Below are 22,400 nucleotides of genomic sequence, written 5' to 3' on the forward strand. Positions count from 1 at the left end.
AATGGTTATTTTTTCTGTTTAAAAATATATTTGAAAGGCCCAGAGAAAGAGGGGTGAACAAAGAGAGGTTGTTCCATCTACTGCTTCACTCCACAGGCTGAAGCCAGGAGCACAGAACTCAATCCAAGTCTCCCATGTGAGTGGCAGGGATCAAAGTATTTGAGCAATCATATAGTACCTCCCAGGGTGCACATTAGTGGGAAATGAATCAGAAGTAGGGCCAGGACTTAAACCCAGTTACTCTGACATGGGATGTGGGCATCCCAAGTGGTGTCTTAACACCAAACACCTGATCCCAGTATGAATGGCTATTAAAGAGTCCCTACATTTCTTCAGGCCATGCTGCCTAGGAGTACCAATGGTAGTAAATTAAGAGTAATTAATGGTACATATCACATTCTCCAATATCGTAAGATCCCCACCTCTCCTACTTATTTATGGGGGTCCACAGGTATGCCTTAACTATCTTTAAAATACGACTACTCAACCTGCTCTTTCAGCTTCTGCTGGTCATGCTGGTAGGAGAATGCCTTTCCTCTGGTCCATAGTGATACTTCCTTCCATTGGGCTGCTGACTTCAGCTGTGAGGAGTAGATACTCCAGACTCTTGTGTTATCGGGAGCATTTAATGCACTGAAACTCTACTTAAGTCCATGCCTTTTGTATCCACTCATGATCTCAGCTGAGAACATGAATCTATGGGAGGCAGAGGTAAGACATAAATCCAAGGGACAAATCTCATGTTGAACCTTGGAATCACCCAGATATTTGCTCAGAAGCCCTCTGAGTCCCTCGTGTAAGTAAACACATCTCGCAGGTGTCCCAGGCATTTCTGCACCGCAGATGTGGTGCAGCTTGTACTTCCACTGTGGTCTGCATTATGTACATCTATATTTGACCTCCAGAGTTTTTTTAGCACTAAATGATGAAAACAACTTCTTTCCTGATTCTGGCTTAATCTCCTAATCCTTGATTATATATTATACATATTATATATTATATATTATATATATATTGAGTATAACCCAATACACTGGGACTCAGCATCCTTTAACCTGTGAAATCTCATGGATAATTATGATCCAGATTTCAAATCACCATACACATTAAAAATTCTTTTTCGTTTACTATCCATTTTAAAAAATTGTTTAAAAAAATTACTGCAAGCAGGTAGCAGAGGATTACAATATAGTTGAATGCAAACATGATTTGTCTATATATATTGGTTCAAATAAAGCATTTATTCACTGTTATTTAGCTATAATGTTAGGAAACTGCCATCACACACACTCCAGTCTGGAATTTCAATAAGTGTTTTTCACTGTCTATATGCAGGATTATTTTAAGCCCACTACATTTTAATATTATTGCCGCAGCTACAACAGACATCATCTACCAATTATGATAATGTTTTATTTACTTTATATACCAAGAAAAAGCCATTTGGTTAAAAGTATGTACTGTATCTCAATTACATTCTAATATGATACTAGCTAATATCTTTTAGGTTAAAACCCAGAATAAATCAGTTAATAATCTTGATAAAATCTTAAGATGAAATAACCCTCCATTCTCAAATTTGAATAATTCATATTTTTAGATGTTGGTGAGCTAACAATGGAAAAAATATAGCACATTCTAGGATAATGGGATTTTCCTTCCTCTAAGCAAAGAATTAAGCTTGTGTGTACATCAATAACCTTTAGAAAGCAGACAGGTATGGAGTTTGGCATGTGATGGCTCTGGTCAGGCCACAGTAAGCAGCTCTGGCAATCACATTTACCATTGAGAGCTTTGCTATTTTTCTCGCCTACCTTTTCCCTTCCTTTTTTTTTTTTTTACAGTTTATTAATTTATATTTATTTGAAAGGCAGAGAGACAAGAAGAGATTTTTCCATCCTCTGCTTTACTCTTCAAATGCCTGCAACAACCAGGGCTGGCAGAAATTCCCTTAGGTCTCCCTCATGGGTGACAGGAACCCAAATACTTGGGCTGTCAACAGCTGCCTCCCAGGTGCACTAGCAGGAAGCTGGATTGGAAACAGAGGTAGGACTGGATCTGAGGCCTTCTGATAGGGGATGCAAGCATCCCAAGTGGTGGCTTGACATGCTCTACCACAATGCTGGCCCCCGAATATTTCTTGAATGTTATTATATTCCTAGAACCAAAAGAGGCAGTAGAGATGGAGCAGTAAACAAAACATACTAAAAATCCTGCCCCAAGGGAGTGCACATTCTAGTTGATATGCAGGATATCGGCCTCCACAACACATGTGTTCTGAGTGCTGGGGTTTGGGTTGCTCTTCTCCTTCCTCTGCTGTCAGCTGTCATCTCTGGCTAGCACCAAGTTGCTCCTTTTGATCTGGGTTACATGACAGGTCTTTTCCCTATGCATCTCTCTCTCAATAAAAATCCACGTCCCCAGAGATGGCTCCCAAGCAGCTCATCACATGTCCACGGTGGATGTGCTGCTTCTTGCCCTTCTGAGGAGTCTTCCTATCCCTTCTCAATGTTTGGGATTTTCCTTTGTTGCCTTTCATTGTTCATGTGACTTACTTTTCATGGCCTCATTCAATTATTAGGTTCAAAGGTTTCTATGCCTTTTTTCTCCCTCTGGGAAACTGAATGCATTTACATGCAAATGAGATGCTTGGGAGAACAGCCACCACCAAGTGATATTATATACTAATATTACAATATAAAATATAACCCCTTCCTTTTTCCTGCTAATGCCCTGAATCTCTTTAGAAGCTTAAAAAGGCAGCCACCAAAGCTTTCAAAAAGGAAGAAAATGTTTTCCTACTTTCCTGGTTTTTGACCATGGCTAAAAACTTCCTGATGGGAGAAAAGAGAGACAAGCAAGAATGCTGAAATGCAATTAAAAGAATGGTGGTGACCAAGGAGGAAAGGAATATAAAAAATTCATTCACACAGACTCATTGGATGTTGAAGCTTGGAGGGAGTCGATCATCTTGAGTGCCAGTTAGAGATAAAACCCACACCAAAACCAGGTGTCTCAATTCTCACCAATTCACACAATTTTTTTTTCTGAAATCCTCCTGCATATTTAACAAATGGGAAGAAATACTCAATCATTTATTTGATCATAACAGGGCCACTGCCCCTTCCTCTCTAAAATTGAAACATCCAAATGCACCTTTGCCCACTCTCAATGACAATGACTAATTCTATGGAGGGAAGTCAAAAAAGGGCAGAGGGGCCAGGGCAACTTCAATTTTATGCACCGATAGGGCAACTATTCTTACCTTGAACTTGTCAACTTCAGCTTTTGAACATGTCGCATGGTATGATAGCACCTGATTCAGAAGAAAAGAAAAAGAACTTCAAAAACTAGACTTGATGATATTTTCTGAAATTCTCCTGGCTTAAGAATAAGCTTTGCTCATGTATATGGCCTTGATATAATGGTGGATTTTAACATATGGCAAGAAATTTCTAATAGTCTATGACACAGATCATTTATTAAAGGTTATTTTATATGCTTTTATATGTTTCTTTCTCTTCCTTTTTCTTCCTCCCTAGAACGTAGCTGCAAAGCCTAAAGGTGCAGCACAATCTGGTGTCTGTGAGGGGACAATCTTGAGTGTAAATGCAGCTGGGTATGGACGGTAGAGCAGAAAGGGAAAGAGAAAGACCCCCAGCCATGGGGCAAATAAACACATTTGCTTGTATGTTATAAGGCACACATGCACACATATACACACATGTATAAATACCAGATCCATTCTTAATCTAGACAAATCTCAAACAAATAAGCTTAGGAAGTGCTAAATCCCTTTTCACCTACCAACCTCAGAGAGTCAGTTCAGCTCTGAAAAGTAAAGTAACATGTTTTATCATGTTAAAATCAGCATTTCCTATATCTAATTAGATTTGAACTAGGTAGTATAGTAATCTAGTAATGCATCACCCTAATAACATATCAGCCAAGAACTTTAAGAAATGCTTACTTAGGACATGTACCAGAATTGTCCCTGGTGGTTAGAACACAGTTTTTTGAGTTGGGCTGCCAGGGCTCCTTCCCTGCAGAGCCCTGGGAGTTGGGGTAATTTCCTTGGTCCTCATTTGTAAGATGGCATAATAACAGTAATCCACAGACATTTCACACAGTAATCTGTTCCTGAAAATCAGATGGTCCACTGAAACACTAATAGGAGGCCTGTTTTCCACAGTTTTAATTGGAAAAGATTATAATGCACTGGAAGATCGGCAACTTTCTAAAACTGAACTGAATCACAGGAAAAATTCCTAAGTATATATAAAACAAAAGTTATAGGTTAGGTTATAAATTGTTTATAACAATTTTATGATCATAATTAATATAATTGTTAACAAAAAGTTCATTTGAATTAAGTGATATTGTTTTCCATTTGTAAACCTTTTCCTCATTGACTTTATTTTTTTCCATAGTTTTCGCAACAATTTTTTTTATCTTTGGAATTGTACGAAGAGATAAGTATGTTCTTTGAGTTTTGGTTGTTAGGAATGAAGAGATTTTTCTACTTGGAAATGGGGATTTCTATAGGTTGGGTCTGTACTTAACAGAGTTCTTAGGAACATTAAATGCAACAAAACATGTTCAATACCTGGCACAAAAATAATAATCAACTTACACTTATTGTACTGATAGTCAATTAAAATTATAACATAAAAATATTTGGCAGAGTCTCATGTCATCATATTATTATATTCATTTTTCTTATTATTAAAAAGTATTTCCAATACAAACATAACTAAAAAGAGTTAAACTTTAATTTGGTAAACTTTATTTTGGCTGTCATATTCTTAGAATTTCTTACTGTTTATAAGTCTCTTTTTTCAGATCCAATCTTCAAAATATATCTTTATTGTCCTTAAAACAAATTTGAAGAGTGATTCCTGGAGGCTGGGAGGGGTGGGTAGGGGTGATAGTTTTGATAATGGCTATCCAATCAGAGTTATATTGAAGGAATAAGCTCCTGTTTTACAAGGCATAGTTGCATGACTATAGTTCAAAATAACCTATTATGTATTTTATGAGCATGTACAGTAGGGGAGGTCCAGGACTCTAATAATAAAGTAATGTCAAGGAAGGGGAAATGTTGTCTATCCTGATAAGACTAGTACACACTGTAGACATGTATTGATTGTCACACTATGGTCCATAATCACGTATACTTGGTGTTAATAAAAAAGAAAAAATAACAAAATCTACCTAAATCATGCACCTCTTAAAAAATTCCACAAAAACTGAAGCTACAATTCAAAATCTGCCACCAGGTGAGGCTTAGCCAGGTTTCTAATGTGTGAAGCACCCTTTGTCCCTCATTCTGCGCCCCCTGGTTTAATTCAACTTTTCCCATGTCCTTTATTATTTTAAAAAGCCACTAACTCTACTAAATTGAAATCAATTTGAATCAATGAAGCAGGTAGTTATATGGATTAAGACTTTCTGCACATTCAAAATAAGTTTCTTTTGCTTGATACTGAGTTGTAGTTCGTTGTACATTTTGGATTCAAGTCCTTTGACAAATGTATATTTAATAAATACTACATCCCAGTTCGTAGATTGCTTATATTTCATCTTTTAATGTATCTTGGGAGGAGATGTACAATTTGGGACATGCTCAATCGGACTTGCCCCAAATGGTGGAGTTAAAAATGTGCCAGGGGATTCCAATACAATCCCATCAAGGTGGCATGTACAAATGCCATCTCACTACTCCAAGTGATCAACTTCAGTTCACAATTGATCACACTGATAGGTCTAAGAGTCAAAGGGATCACACAAACAAAACTAGTGTCTGATAATACTAACTGATAGAATCAAAAAGGGAGAGAACGATCCAACATGGGAAGCGGGAGACATAGCAGACTCATAGAATGGCAGATGTCCTAAATAGCACTCTGGCCTCAGAATCAGCCCTTAAGGCATTCGGATCTGGCTGAAGAGCCCATGAGAGTATTGTAGGCATGGAAAGCCAAGGCACTCTGGCAAAACAAACAAACAAACAAACAAACAAACAAAAAACCTAAATGAAAGATCTCTGCAAGTGAGATTCCAGTAGAAAGAACAGGGCCAACAAAGAAGGAAGTACCTTTCTCTGAAGGGAGGAGAGAACTTCCACTTTGACTATGACCCTGTCAGAATAAGATGGAAATTGGCGAACTCAAAAGGCTTCCATAGCCTTGGCAACTCATGACTAGAGCCTAGAGAGATTACTGACGCCATAAACAAGAGTGTCAAATTGTTAAGTCAGCAACAGGAGTCACTGTGTACTTACATCCCATGTGGGATCTGTCCTTAATGTGTTGTCCAATGTGAAGTAATGCTATAACTAGTACTCCAACAATATTTTACACTTTATGTTCTGTGTGGGTGCAAACAGATGAAATCTTTACTTAATATATACTAAACTGATCTTCTGTATATAAAGATAATGGAAAATGAATCTTGATGTGAATGGAATGGGAGAGGGAGCAGGAGATGGGAGGGGTGCGAGTGGGAGGGAAGTTATGGAGGGGGAAGCCATTGTAATCCATAAACTATACTTTGGAAATCTATATTTACTAAATAAAAGTTAAAAGAAAAAAGCTAAAAAAAGTATCTTAACAAACAGAGGTTTTAAGTTTGATGAAATATTTGCCATTTTTAAAAAAGATTTATTTATTTGAAAGGCAGGGTTACAAAGAGAAAGAGAGAGAGAGAGAGAGATCTTTCATCCACTGGATCACTCCCCAAATGACTGCAATGGACGGGGGTCCAATCTGAAGCCACGATCCAGGAGCTTTTTTTGGGTCTCCTACATGGGTGGCAGGGGCTCAAGGACTTAGGCCATCTTGCCCCTTCCGCTGCTTTCCCAGGCAGCTCAGCAGGGAGACAAATCAGAAGTGGAGCAGTTGGGACTCAAACTGGGGCCCATAGGCGTGCCAGTGTCGCAGGAGGCAGCTTTATCCACTATCCCACAATGTTGGTCCCTAATTTGTCAATTTTTAAAATTGCTTTTGCTTCATGTACCATTTCTATGAAATTGTCCCTATCTCCAAATTATAAATACATATCTTATGCTGTTTTCTAGAAGATTGCAGAAATTAAATCTATATATATATATATATATATATATATATATATATATATATATATATAGTGTGAGATTAAGGCCTAATGAAAAAAAATGCCTTGGTTGCTTTTGATTTCTATAGCTTGAAGTCAAAGCCCTGGGGAGTTTATCCTGAGGATTTAAGCCTCTCTGCTGCCTCATGTATTCAATGTTTAGGAATCTATTCATCCTATCTAACTATACAAAGTTAATGATAAAAGGAGCTTTTATTTTGTCTTTTAAAAATGACTTATTTAGTTGAAAGACAGACAGATCTGGGTCATGGTGGGGAAGACAGAGAGATCTCCCATCTGGTGGTTCACTACCCAAATGCCCCCAACTGCCAGGATTGCACTAGGCCAAAGCCAGGAGTCAGGAACTAAATCCAGGTGTCCCAGGTGCAGGGCAGGAACCTAACTACCTGAAATGCCTCCCAAGGTGTGCATTAGCAGGATGCTGGAATTGGAAGCAGAGCTGGGACTCGAATCCAGGCACTCTGGTAGAGGATATACATTTCCAAGTGGTAGCTTAACTGCTACACCAAATACCCATCCCTGGTTTTAGTGTTTGAATTTTCTTCTGTGAGTTCCTGTTTCTTTTTTGTAGGATTCAGAACCAGGAAGGGAGCAGGGAGTAGAAGTGTGGTCTGGCTGAATAATCTTTTGATCACTAGCCTCATAGGGATGAAGACAGATGAATCACCACCAGCTAATAAGAGTACACTGTTCTGCAGGAATGTGCCCTTCTGGTAAATCACAGTCTGGGAGGATGGCAGCACTGTCCCCTCAAAGAATAGCTGGAAAAATGAATATGCTTGAGGAGCAGATTCCTTAAGACAAGGAGATCTCTGACTCTTGCTAAATAATACTTTAATTTTCTCCTCCCAAGCAGTTCTTGGTCCTAAAGCATTTCCTAAGATGCATTCAGCAAGCTGATGGTGCCTTACTGCCCCAGTTTACCTCCAGCATTTGCTTTATTCACAGAGCACAACCATGAGAGCCTGGTAACATCTGTACTCTTTTCATGCTATCAAGTTGGCCACTGTGCGATTCTGACTAGATATAAATATGCATTAGTGATTTTGCTTTGTGCCCAGCTTCTTCTTGTTGAAAAGACTGATCAAATGTGATTGCTCGCTAATTTTAACAAGCTCCTACAAATGCTATTGAGGTCACACAGGACTTCATCATTGATCATGTCCTCTTTACTATTCAATCTTGATCATTTTTGGTTCTGCCCTCATCATTCCACTGAAACAGCTTATGTCAAGGTTCGTTTTCTTTTTCTTTTTTACAAAATCCAGTGACAAATCTGCAATGCCTTTTGTAGCAAAACTGAACCAAGTGGACTGCTCCTCCTGTTTTGACAAGTTTCTTCACTGGGCTTTCATGGCTTCGTACTTGTTATGGTTTGGATGTGGTTTGCTCTTCGCCAGTGGTTCATATGTTAGAAGCTGGGTCCCCAGTGTGGCATATTTGGAGGTACTGGAACTTCTTTTTTTTTGACAGGCAGAGTTAGACAGTGAGAGAGAGAGAGAGACAGAGAGGAAGGTCTTCCTTCCATTGGTTCACCCCCCAAATGGCTGCTATGGCCAGCACACTGCACTGATCTGAAGCCAAGAGCCAGGTGCTTCTTCCTAGTCTCCCATGCGGGTGCAGGGCCCAAGGACTTGGGCCATCCTCCACTGCCTTCCCAGGCCACAGCAGAGAGCTGGACTGGAAGAGGAGCAACCGGGACAGAATCCAGCGCCCCAACCGGGACTAGAACCCGTGGCTAATGAGCCACGGTGCCGGCCAGTACTGGAACTTTTAAGAAGTGGGGTCTAGCGGAAGGTAATTAGGCATTGGGGGAATTGCCTTTGGAAGGGATTAATGTAGATTGTGTGAGACTGGATTAGTTCTAGTGAAATGGATTGTTCTAAGGGAACCTGGTACATATCCCAAGTCTTTCTTCCACACTTGACACTAGCCCGTTCAGCATGCTCTCCCGTCATCATGATGTCATTTCTGTGTTGTGATATAGCCAGCAGGTCTTCATTACAGCCAAGAAGATGCCCACTCCATGCTGTTCAACTATGCTAAGTGAACCTTTTTTCTTTATAAAATTACCAGCCTCAGATATATTATTTCATAATACCAACACTATTTTGCTTCTTACCCTATTTCTCTGGCTATTCTTTATCTGTTTTCTTTGTTGGCTCACTCACCTTAACTCTAAGTGTAAAAATTTTCTAGGGTCATTCTTTTGTTCAGTGATGTCATATATTCCTGTAGCTTTATACACCACCTACACATTAACAACTTCCAAATTTAGTTATAAACTTTCATTTATCTTCAAATTCATACATCCAACTGCCTACGTTACTAGTTGCTACTTGATTGAATCATTAGCATCTTAAATTTGACATGTCTAAATATATGTGTTGATTTTCCCACATGTGGTAAGCAGTTAAGGCCCTCACAGTCTGCCTCACAATGTCCATGTCTAATTCATGGAGTCTGTGAATCTGTTACATTACACAGCAAGGAGTAACTAAAACTGCACATGGACTAATACTGCAAATGGGATGATCTGAGGGGATTTTATAAGTGTAAGAAGGAGGCAGGAGAGTCAGAATCGGTGATGCAACATGAGAAACCAGTTATCCAGTCATTGCCAACACTGAAGATAGAAGGGACCACGAGTTAAGGATGCAGGTGTGCTCTTGAAGCCAGAAAAGGCAACGACATGAATTGTCCCTTTGAACCTACAGAAAAATAAAGCCTTGCCTACCCCTTGATTTTAGCCCATTTTAGACTCTGATCCCCCCAAATTGTGAAATAACAGGTATGTATTGCTTTAATCAACTAAAGTGGTGGTCATTTGTTACAACAGCAATAGGAAACTGACAGACCACCCAAACTGTTTCTCTCCCAGCCTTCCCCAATTCTGTAAACGGCACTCCACGCAATCAGTTGTTTAAACTAGAAATATGAAGACTAGCCTTGATTTTCTTCTTTCATTTTCTCACAATGAATCCATCAGAAGGACACATCATTTCCACTCCCATATTTTAACCTTTTTTCACCATCATGAGTGCTATACAAGTCCAGTCCATCATTGTTTTCACCTGGTCTCCAGCAATGATCCCTCCATTTTTATTCTAGCTCCCTCCAATCTCTTTGGCATATGTCAGCCAGAGGGATCTCACAAAGCAGAAACCAGATCATGCCATCCCCATGCTTCAACCCCATCAAGGGCTTTCAATGGTGTCTGTATGAGATTAAATCAAGTCTCAGACAGTGACCTGAGTGGTCCTGTACCACCTGGCCATTGGCCTTCCCTCAACCACACTTACTGCTTCTGTGCCCTCTTCCTCACACTCTAGCCACCCTCTCACTTCTCTTTGATTCTTCTAAGTGCCAAGGTCTTCGCTACATTGGAGCCTCCTCCACCCTCATCACCTGGCTGGTATCATCTTCAAAAATTAGGAATTAGGTTCAATGTCATATCTCCAGTGAAGTTTTCCCAGCAGCCATGAGAACCCCATCCCCACCCTTCTCGCTTTCTCTCTCTCTCTCTCTCTCTCTCTCTCTCTCTCTCTCACACACACACACACACATACACACATATACACACACAGAGTCTTCTCTGGGTTAACAGACTCTTTCTTTCACACCTGTCATCATCACAACAGAAGTTATTTATCATCTGGTTCACTGCCAGCTTCACCCACTATACTATAGGCACCATGAGGGCATGGACTTGGTCTACTTTTGGTCATCAGTGTCTAAACTAAGCTTGGGAGTATACTTGATTCTTAGTTGGAACTCAATATACTTGGTGAAGCAAAGAATAAAAAGGAAAATGATCTTATATGAAAAAAAAATTTAAAAACCAGAATCTAGGGGACAGTGTTGTACTGTAGAGGGTAAAGTCCCCACCTGCAATGCCAGTATCGCATGGCCACTGGTTCATGTCCTACTGTTCCACTTATCCAGCTCCCTGCTTATGCACCAGGGAAAGCAGTGGAAGATGGCCCAAGTGATTGGGCCCCTTGCCACCTACATGGGAGACCTGGAAGAAGCTCCTGGCTTCAGCTTTGCTCAGCCCTGGCTGTTGTGGCTATTTGGGGAGTGAACCAGTGGATGTAAGATTTATCTCTCCTCTATCTCTGTCTTGCAAACAAATAAATAAATCTTTTTAAAAAGATGCTCTTTATTTCCAACATGCCTCATTGCTTCTATGATTACTAAACACAATGGGCATCTTTTCCTCAATGAAATCACAATATGTCTTAGATGTCAGCATAAACTGAGCAGAGTCAGTAAGGTTGCCAGGTTAAGCAAATAAAAACACAGCATGCACAGTTTAATGGGAATTTCAGATGAGCAATAAACACTTGTACTATTTGGGACATATTTACACTAAAAATGTGACATCATTTATCTGGATGTCCTGTGCTTTATCTGGCACATTACTTCTACTTGCTTTAAATTATGAAGACTGGTGGTAAATCTGGAGAATGCTAGACCATCCTACAAGACACTCATGTTTTTCTCTTCACTGCCAGCCCATATCTCCCAGTGACTTTTCCTCTATAATATTTAATCTGGAAAGTTAACAAATGTCTCAAGTAAGGAATGTTTTCAGCAATGCTATTGTTATGAGATAAACTGAGCTTCCCTCCCCTCCAAATTCATTTGCTTAATTCCTAACCTTCAGAACCTCAGAATGTGGCTATATTTGGAGCTAGGATCTTTACAAGGATAACTGAGGTAAAATGAGGTCATATGGGTAGGCCCTACCTAATCCAGAATGACCAATGTCCTTGTGGTGAGAAGAGATTAGGACATGGACGGCACACAAAGGAGTGACCATGTAAGGACACAGTAAGAAGATGGCCATCTAAAAGCAATGAGAGAAGCATCTGAAGAAACCAAGACTTCTGACATCTCAGTATTGGACTTCTAGTCTCCATAACTGTGAAGAGAGAAATATCTCTTCTATAAGGTGCCCAGTTTGTGGTATTTGGTTATAATACAGCAGCACTAGCAAACTAATTATGCTGATAATCCCACTAACCTAAGATCTGTGACTAAATTATTGATATCGTCAGAGGAACTATAACAGCAGTAACTCTTGGATTATGTTTAGCATAGACAAACAAAATACAATCTTTACTGTTTATATATATGTGTGTGTGTGTGTGTGTGTTATATGTATATATAGTATTGCTTGGCATAGCTAATGATTAAAAATCAGACAATCTTCTATAGTTAAGAATAAAACAATAAAACTAATCATATTTTGAAACCACTTTGTCAAAATGTCTTGGACAAGTTAAAGTTTCCTCCACAATTCCAGATGACACTAATTTTATACATTATTTGAATTCCCTGAGCTTCCTGTTTGATAACAAGCATCCAGGTAACCATAAATTTTTGGATAATAATATCTTTGATCAGGTAAAATAGCTTTAATTGAATGTGTCATAATAGTTTTGAAGAAAAGCATTTGCAAACTGTAATTATATATACTCATATTCTTCCTCTATAAGATACTTTGTTAGGTTCTGAGAGTTTAGTCATAACATACACACCAGTTAATTTCTTTGACAGCTAAATAAAATTTGTATAAGGCTTACATACAAAAGTAAACAGTTAACTCACAGAACACTTGACAAACATTAAGCTTTCACAAGGAAATTTCTATACCAGATAGATTTATCTTTTGTGTTGGTATTAACTTAGGAAATATTTCAAAGTTATAATGAGTGACTCAGTTTTGTTGGTGAGATCTAGCTTTAAAATATTTAAGGTTTCTAAAATAAATCTCTAGTTGTAAAGCAATACTAACTTCAATTAACTTTTGGATTGAACTTTGTCCTAGCAAAACACAACAAAACAAAGCAGTAAGATAGAGCAATTATCAGACTCAGGAAAGACAGAAGAAAGATATCATGGTTTTGTGTCAGGTATGCACAGCAGGAAAAGACAACTAACTGTATTTCAAAAGAAAAACAATGAGCAGAGCTATGAAATAGAACCCTTGTATTGAAATTTGCTGTCAGCCACATGCAGTCCAAGAGTACAACCACTTGCTTGTCTTGCAATCCCAGGAACTGGTCCTGGATAGTTGAGGGCAGATATCCCACACCAATCATTTTGAATGTTAATTTATTATGGATCTGGTTAGCTACTTGCTTCTGAAATGAGAAACGGGCCATTTCAGAAACTGGTGGAGAGGAGAACAAACATGAAGAACTTCTTGAGGACCCAGACTGGCTGTCTCAGGCAGAAAAGGGCTACATGGATATTTACTGATATGTTTAAGGCTCTGGTGGCAAAGTGCCACTTGGTGACACTTGGAAACTAAACTGACATCAGATTGAAGCTAATTTGATCTGAAGTAGAATTCCAAATAATTCATACTGATGAGTTCCAAAGAAATAAAGAACTTTTGCTATCAGCACTAGTCCTCTAGCAAAAAAAAACAAACAAAAACCCACAAGGCATGTAAAGCCATTTCACTTGGCATGGCCTGACTGAAGTGTCTTCTAGTTGTGTAAAGAGTCATCATCTTAGAAAGATGATGAAAATGACAACTGGTACCTTATGCACTTGCCAGAGGATAACAACAGTGCAACTACATCCAAATTATTATCTACAGCAGATTAAGAAGAACATACATCCTTTGACAAGTCTATTAGAGATGCAATGTACCTTCTCCTTGACTCCAGGTGGAATCTGTGACTGCTTCACCAATGACATAATATATGAGTGTGTTGCTATGCCACTAGGCTGAACCTAGGGCATGAGAGACCAGAAGCTTCTACATCCTTGTTCCTGAAAATTTCTGTTATTGCCACAAATCACTGTGTATGATGTTCATTGACCTCACTGAGAAAACTGAATGATAAAACACTGAGTGGAGGGCGACATAGGCCAAAAAGCAGCACGAAGCCATACATGTGGCTGAGTGAAGACACCAGCCTGAAAGGGATCCTCTAGTCCCAAGCATCCCAACTGATACCACATAAACCAGATAAACCACCTATCCCAGTCCTTCTGGAATTCCTGGCCCATAACATCATGTGCAAATAAAACAGCTCAGTGTTTTAAGCCACAAAATTTCCAGATAATTAAGGGCAAAAAAACAAACAAAAGGTCACCAACATTCAACTGAGACTTGCCACCCTAGCCATTCACAGATTTTTCTAAGTAAGTATCAACTTAAGCTTCCTTGACTTTTAGAATCTCCACTTCTAACCCAGATTCCAGTTAATATTCACCCTGGGAGGAAGAAGTGATGACTCAAGTATTTGGGTATCTGCCACTCATGTGGGAGACCCAGATTGAGTTCCTGATTCCTGAATTCTGCTTTTGTCCAGCTCTGGCTGATGTGGGCATTTGGAGAGTTAACCAGTGGGTGGGAGCTCTTTCTGTTTCTCTGCCTCTTAAATAAATAAATAAATAAATAAATTTTAAAAATGGAAAAACAAAACTTCTATGAAATTAGTTTCTGTGAATATCATTTAAGAGCCCCTTCACTTTGGAAAGCCATCTGAATAAGACACTGTTTAAAATTACATAATCACACAAGTCAATTATACCATGATACTTTTCCTGACATAGAAATCAGCTTTCATCCTTTGAATTGTTATTGGCTTGCAGTATAACCTTGTCATTTGGTCATCTACAATGGTCAGTACTAGTATTTGATTTTGTTTATGTGGGTTTATTGTTTTATGGGTTATCTATAGTAATTCTTAAAGCAGACTTGTGGTGGAATGAGAAGGCCATGCCATGATGGCTGCTGGCAATGGAAACTGGCTGGCAACAGGCAGTGACTGGATGGCTTCAGAAACCACATAACAATGGAGCTTGCCTGGCAGCAGGCTGTGATTGGATGGCTTCAGAAACCACATGACAACAGAGCCTGACTGGCAACAGGCTGTGATTGAATGGCTTCGGAAACTGCCTGGCAACAGGCTGTGATTGGTTAGGGCATAAACCTCCCCTTGACCAAATTGGCTGCCTTGGTTATATAAGTTGCTGTACCAACTAAAATAAATGAGTCTGCAGGCTGCTTGCCTCTGGCCTGCTTTCACCCGGCTCCTGGGGCCTGTGTGGTGACTCTGCACCTCTTGCCCCCACCATGCTCCTCCTCTCAGAACGAATCCACCTCAACATGGATTATCCATGGTAATTCCTAAGGTAGACTATTTTCCTTTATTCAATAATGTTGTTTTCTTACTTTGTCACCACTTAATATGCCCACACTGGTAAGTAGTCTAGCTTGGTTTTTGGGTGTAGGGTTTTGGTAATGGGCTGCCTGGAGTCCATAATCCTGGCTCCATCAGCCCTGTACATTAGCCAAATTAATTCTCAGCTTCCTCATTGGTAGAAGATAAGAAATAACTATATTTTCCAATCACATTTCACTAGCCAGAGCAAGTTATAAGAGTTCCATCCAACTGCAAGGGATTGAGGAAGTATCATCCTGACATGTACTCAGGATTACCACATAATAAGCACTAATGGTTGGCACAATGTGTTGGGCAATCAGATAGTAAGTTTGTAAATAATAAGTATTAGAATTGTGTTTAAAACCAGAGCACATGAGCCCAGAGTATGAACTCTAATATATTAGTGGTAGTTTACTCAACTTTGTTTCCTGATTTTCTTCTGTATTTCAGTTTTGTAGATAGACTTTCCAAATAAATGAATTATGGTATATGCTTATTAAATATTACTTAATTTTAATACATGTTAAAATAAAAGAGTATATAAAAATTGATGAAAAATGGAATTAAAAGGTAAGCTTATTTTGTTGTAAAAATTTTTGAAATCCATGCATAATTTTCTCATAATGCAAATTTTCTGACATTTTTTAAATTTATAAATCAAAAATTGTGAGGTAGTAATACAAAGAGTTCCCATATACCCTTCGCCCCACCTCCTCTATTATTAACATCTCATATTAGCAAATTTGTCAAAATTAATGAACTACATTCATTTTTCTCTTAATTGTTTAATCCAAACTCTATATTTCCCTCTCATTCCTCTCAGCTTCTAGTTATTGTCATTCTGTGTTCAATTGTGTTTGTGTTTTACATTTTACCTCCCACATAGAAGGGAGGACAGGTGGTATTTGTCTCTCAGTGTCCAACTGATTTCATTCAACATGATGCCCTCTAGTTCCATCAATTTTGCTGCAAAATTACAGTATGTCATTTGTTTTTATAGCTGATTAATATTCCATTTTGTGTGTGTCTGTGTGTGTATCTCCCATTTTCTTTACCCATTCATCTAATGATGAATTAGATGGTTGAACAGTGCTGCTATAAACATGGTGGAACAGGTATCCCTTTGATACGATCAGTTCATATCTTTTGGGTATACACACAGCAGTGGGACTGGGAGATCATATAGCATTTCCATTTCCAGTTTTTTAAAAAATTTCCACACTATTTTCCACAGTGGATGCATTGATTTACATTCCCACCAACAGCAAGTAAGAGTTTCTCCTTTCTCCACATCCTCACCAATATTTGTTACTACTCCCTATCTTTTTAGTAATAGCTGTTCTGTTAGGGTGAGGTGATATTCATGAAAATTTTAAGACTCTACATATGCAAGGATTTTCATACTTTTTGCATCAAAATAAACTTATCTTTCAATTCCCTTTTTTCATGAACTTTTCAAGCACCATTATATAGTATGATCATTAAATATTGCTGCTTTGACTGAATACACTCTGATACCTAAAAAAGAAAATTATTGTAAGTGAAGGATAATGATTGACTTATTTCTGTTACATAAATTTCAGGAAGTGCTTAGTTATTAATTTCAATCATTTCAATGTCATTGAAATGAAAGAAATAGCCTAATTTCTTTGAAATAGTTGCATGTGGTTATGATTCTCATTTCCCCAAGTTTTTAGTAGTCTCTCATAAAGGATCTCAACCATTAACACTTAAATTAAAAATGGTTGTATGATTAATTCTTAGTGTGATTCAATATGACTCTATACAGATGCATATTGGACTATAATTTATAACTTTAAAAATAAGTGTTCTATTACCACAATTGCGTTACTCCTCACATTGTTTGAAAGTGAAGCTGTTTTTCTTAATCATGTAGGTTATTAAATGTATTAATGTTTCAAAAATGTTTTTCTAATGAACTCCTTGCTTGCTTGATTTCCTTGTTTGTTATTAAGAACAGAAAGAACATGGCATTCTTTGAATCAATTGAGCAACTTGGTTTCATTACTGCTGTTTCTAAAACAACAATAACATGTGCCAGGCCTTTCAAAGCTATAATTTGTATACAGTCATGCATACTTAATGACGGGGATATGTTTTGAAAAATGCCCTAGCTGGTTCCTTTTATTTTTCAGGTCACAGCTTAAATACCATCTCCCTAGAGAAGCCATTCCTAACCAACTTTTCTGACACTTCTCCACCCTCTTCGCACCCAACCCCCTCTCTGTCTTTCAGCATTTTGCTCTTGACTTAGTAACAATTATTTTATATGTTTGCTTACTTAATGTCTGTCTCTGCTGCTGAAACAGAAGTTGTATTAAGACAGACCATGTGCACATTCAAATAAAGAGCTTGGAACAAATTAAGTCGTCAATAAAGATTTCTTGTGAAGATTTATTTATTTGTTTGAAAGAGAGTTACAGGGTTGGGGGGGAGAGGGAGAGGGAAAGAGAGAGTGAGAGAGAGAGTGAGCGAGCGAGCATTCTTCCATCTGCTGGTTCACTCCCAAATGGCCCCAACAGCCCGGACTGGGCCTGGCCAAGGCCTGGAGCTAGGTTTCTTCATTCAGGTCTCCCACATGGGTGGCAGGGGCCCAAACACCGGGCCATCATGTGATACTTTTCCCAGGCTACAGGCAGGAAGCTGGATTGTAAGTAGAGCAGTTAGAATCAAACTGGTACCCATATGGGATGCCAGCATCATAGGCTTTGGGTTTATCTGCTCTTCCACAATATTGCTCTCCTCAATAAATATTCTTGATTGTCTGATTTGTGACCAAGACACACCAAACTACGTTTATGCTATTCCCTAATTGACTTCCTCAAATCAAATCTGACCTCCTTGCCCACCAACTTTGGCCTAGCAACAGGGAAAGCATTTGGGGAACGAAAAGTAGCCTTGATGTGGTAAAAGAGCAGTGTGAGCAAGGTAGGGTGCCCTGAGATTAACTGGGAGGGTTGCAGTGGTGCCAGGTCAGAGTGGGACTTGGAGGCTGATGGAAGAGTTTACTGCATTGGGCTAGCACTGTGGTATAATGGGTAAAGTAGCTGCCTGCAACACCAGCATCCCATGTCGGTGCTGGTTCAAGTCCCAGCGGCTCCACTTCTGATCCAGCTCCCTGCTAATGTGCCTGGTAAAGCAGCAGGAGATGGCCCAAGTCCTTGGGCCCCTGCCACACACGTGGGAGACCTAGGAGAAGCTCCTGGCTCCTAGCTTCAGATAAGTCCAGCTCTGGCCATTGGGACCATTTGGAAGTGAACCAGCAGATGGAATCTCTCTCTCTCTCCACCTTTCATACAAATAAATAAATATATATTTTTAAAGATTTATTTTATTTATTTGAAAGACAGAGTTACAGAGAGAGGGGTAGAGACAGAGAGAAAGGTCTTCCATCCACTGGCTGCAACAGTTGGAGCTGTACCGATCCGAAGCCAGGAGCCAGGAGCTTTTTCTGGGTCTCTCACATGGGTGCAGGGGCCCAAGGACTTGGGCCATTTTCTACTGCTTTCCCAGGCCATAGCAGAGAGTTAGATTGGAAGAGGAGTAGCAGGGACTAGAACCAGCATCCATACGGGATGCTGGTGCTTCAGGCCAGGGCATTAAACCGCTGTGCCACAGCACTGGCCCCTAATAAATATTTTTTTTAAAAAGTACCTTAAAGAATAATCTAGAGACTTCCTATATAATAATAAAAAAGATTTTATTGCAATAAATGGGAAGCACTGAAAGATTTTAGGCAAGAGACTGACATGATCTGCTTGGTTTTCTGGTCCCTGGAAGCTCCTGTGTGCTTCTCTCCAAATACATTCTACCTTTTGACTTTGGGGTCTTCATTCCCTTGGTGTATTTTGTATGCATTCTAGAACTTATGTAAACATATTCTCATTACATGTAGAGCATTCCTCTGGCTACTTCGTGAGGATGAACTGTCAGTGAGCAAGAGCGGATGTGTGAGGAAGAACAATAGCTGGACTAGGAAGGTAGAAGTGGAGTTCAAGAGGGAGGAGAGAACTTCCACTTTGCTTATGGCCCTGTCTAAATACTGACAAAGTTTGTGGATTCAAAAGGCTCGTGTAGCCTAGGCAGCTCATGTCAAGAGCCTTGGGTGATCACTGATGTCATACATAGGAGTGATAATTGTTAAATTAGCAACAGGAATCACCGTGCACTAACTTCCCATGCAGGACCTCTCTCAATGAGTTTTACTATGAGAGTTAACAGTAAAAATTGTTCTCAAAGATTTACTTCACTTTAGTGTGTTAAGTGGAGGATATTCTTATAAGTTTTAGATATGCCTAAGTGCACAACTCCTTTGCTTGTTTCCTTTGGTGCTTCTACAATTAATGATAAAACTTGTTCTTGATTATATTTAAAACCACTGAACCGAGCCAAGATGGCGGAATAGTGAGGGCGTGCACTAATAGTCCGGGAAAAGATAGTTTAATAAAAGTGGAGTTACTGTAGCCTCAGGAAAAGGCTCATGAAAAAAATGCAGAGGAAAAACTTCCGGATCTAGTAGATGTGACATGGAGGACCTACAGGGAGAGCAAGGTCGCCTTCCACATGGAAGCCGAGCCGCAGAGTCTGTGTGCCAGCGCTGGGAGGGGAGGTGAGACAAAAACCTCAGTAACCCAAGACATTGGCGGGGAAAGGCAGAACAAGGCCTGAGGCCCCACTGGGGAAAGTTCACCAGGCTGACTGGAAGAGAGAAAAAAACGAATAAATAAGTGGAACCGGCACGGACACTAGCCTTTCTCTCCACTCGCCTTACAAAGCCGAGCAAGACAAAGAGCAGGCGCCATTTTACGTATGTAAAGCGGCGCCCACCGTTAGCAAAGCAGAAAAAGCTGACTCTAGTGGGGAGAAATAACAGGAAGTTAGGATCTAGTGAAAGTGTGGAGCTAAAGAACTGAGACTGTGAAAATCTGAGGGAGGGGGGCGAGAGAACTCACTGAGTACACAAACTCGGTAACCTTGGCAACCCGATGAGAGACTGTGGAGAAATTTGAGAACACACTGAGGGCTGCATAAACTCTTTGTGTGGTCTCAGGGGTAGAGCAGACGAATACCCACAGGGGCCAGATTTCATACATCAAGAACCCTCAATTCCACTCAGCTGTGCAGAATTACTTCCCAACTGAGTCAAAAAAAAAAAAAAGAGAGAGAGAGATAGAGAGAGAGAGCAAGCGAGAGAACAATCTGGGTGAATCATCTTTGGCACACCCTTAACCCTGAAGAACCAAGAACCAAAGAGAATTCTCTGGCCACACCCATCACAGCCTCTAAGGATCCATCAAAAGCAGACAGTCCACTTAATCTAGAGTCATAGTATTATGAGAAAAAGCACCACAGCGAAGAAACCAAAGAATATCTCCAATATGCCAAACAAACACAGAAACCGAGGTAACAAGAACAAGGAAGACACTATGATGCCACCAAATGAAAAAGACACCCCAATTCAAGATTATTAAGATGAGGAGATAGAAGAAATGCAAGAAGCGGATCTCAAAAAATTGACAAGAACATTAAGAAGTTCTCAAAAACAAATTCTTGAACTACAGAAATCCTTAATGGACAAGATAGAAAATCTCTCACGCGAAAATGAAATATTAAGGAGGAATCAAAATGAAATGAAACAACTAGTAGAACATAAAACTGTGATAGTGACGAGAAATCATAATGAAATGAAGAATTCAATAGATCAAATGACAAACACATTAGAGAGCCTTAAAAACAGAATGGGTGAAGCAGAAGAGAGAATATCGGAATTAGAAGACAGAGAACGGAAAGAAAACAGTCAAACCAAGGAAAGGAAGAGGAATTTAGAAACCTAAAAAATATTGTCGGGAATATACAGGATACTATTAAAAAACCCAACATTCGGGTTCTAGGAGTTCCTGAAGGCATGGAAAGGGAGAAAGGATTAGAAGGCCTTTTTAGTGAGATACTAGCAGAAAATTTCCCAGGTTTGGAGAAGGACAGAGACATCCTAGTACAGGAAGCTCATAGAACCCCTAGTAATCATGACCAAAAGAGATCCTCACCACAACACGTTATAATTAAACTCACCACAGTGAAACATAAAGAAAAGATCCTAAAATGTGCAAGAGAGAAACGTCAGATTATTCTCAGAGGATCTCCAATTAGACTCACAGCATACTTCTCAGCAGAAACCCTACAAGCTAGGAGGGAATGGCGAGACATAGCCCAGGTACTAAGAGAGAAAAACTGCCAGCCCAGAATATTATATCCTGCAAAGCTCTCATTTGTGAATGAAGGTGAAATAAAGACCTTTCACAGCAAACAGAAACTGAAAAAATTTTTCGCTACTCGTCCAGCCCTGCAAAAGATGCTTAAAGATGTGTTACACACAGAAACACAGAAACACGGCCATCAATATGAAAGAAGGCAAAGGAAGGAAACCTCACAGCAAAAGATCACAGGAAGTTCAAAGTATATATTAGAAAATATTTCTGGCAAATGGCAGGGCAAAGTTACTACTTATCATTAGTCACTTTGAACGTTAATGGCCTGAACTGCCCAATTAAAAGACACAGATTGGCTGATTGGGTTAAGGAACAAAATCCATCTATTTGCTGCTTACAAGAAACACATCTTTGTAACAAAGATACATACAGACTGAAAGTGAAAGGCTGGAAAAAGATATACCATGCCAACAGAAATGAAAAAAGAACGGGCGTAGCCATCTTAATATTGGACAACATAAACTTTAACACAAAAACTGTTGAGACAAAGAGGGACACTATATAATGATTAAGGGATCAATTCAACAGGAAGATATAACGATCATCAATGTATATGCACCTAATTACAGGGCACCGGTTTATTTAAAAGATTTGTTAAGGGACTTAAAGGGAGACTTAGACTCCAATACAATAGTACTGGGGGACTTCAATACTCCACTCTCAGAAATAGACAGATAACAGGACAGAAGATCAACAAGAAGACAGTAGATTTAAACAACACTATAGTCCAAATTTTCTAACAGATATCTATAGAACTTTTCATCCTACATATTAAGAATTTACA

At 39.3% G+C, this 22,400-nt stretch overlaps 1 protein-coding gene across 1 annotated transcript in view; it reads right to left on the minus strand.

Annotated features, from left to right (window-relative positions):
- PDE11A (phosphodiesterase 11A) overlaps window positions 1–22,400 on the minus strand; it is a 448,382-nt gene that overhangs the window by 150,114 nt on the left and 275,868 nt on the right. The window contains exon 10 of the mRNA XM_062196428.1: window positions 3,266–3,316. Coding sequence (XP_062052412.1) covers window positions 3,266–3,316 — 51 coding nt within the window. The remainder of the gene's footprint in view (window positions 1–3,265; window positions 3,317–22,400) is intronic.

The sequence above is a fragment of the Lepus europaeus genome, chromosome 1 (genome assembly GCF_033115175.1).
Source record: "Lepus europaeus isolate LE1 chromosome 1, mLepTim1.pri, whole genome shotgun sequence".
Classification (NCBI taxonomy): Eukaryota; Metazoa; Chordata; class Mammalia; order Lagomorpha; family Leporidae; genus Lepus; species Lepus europaeus.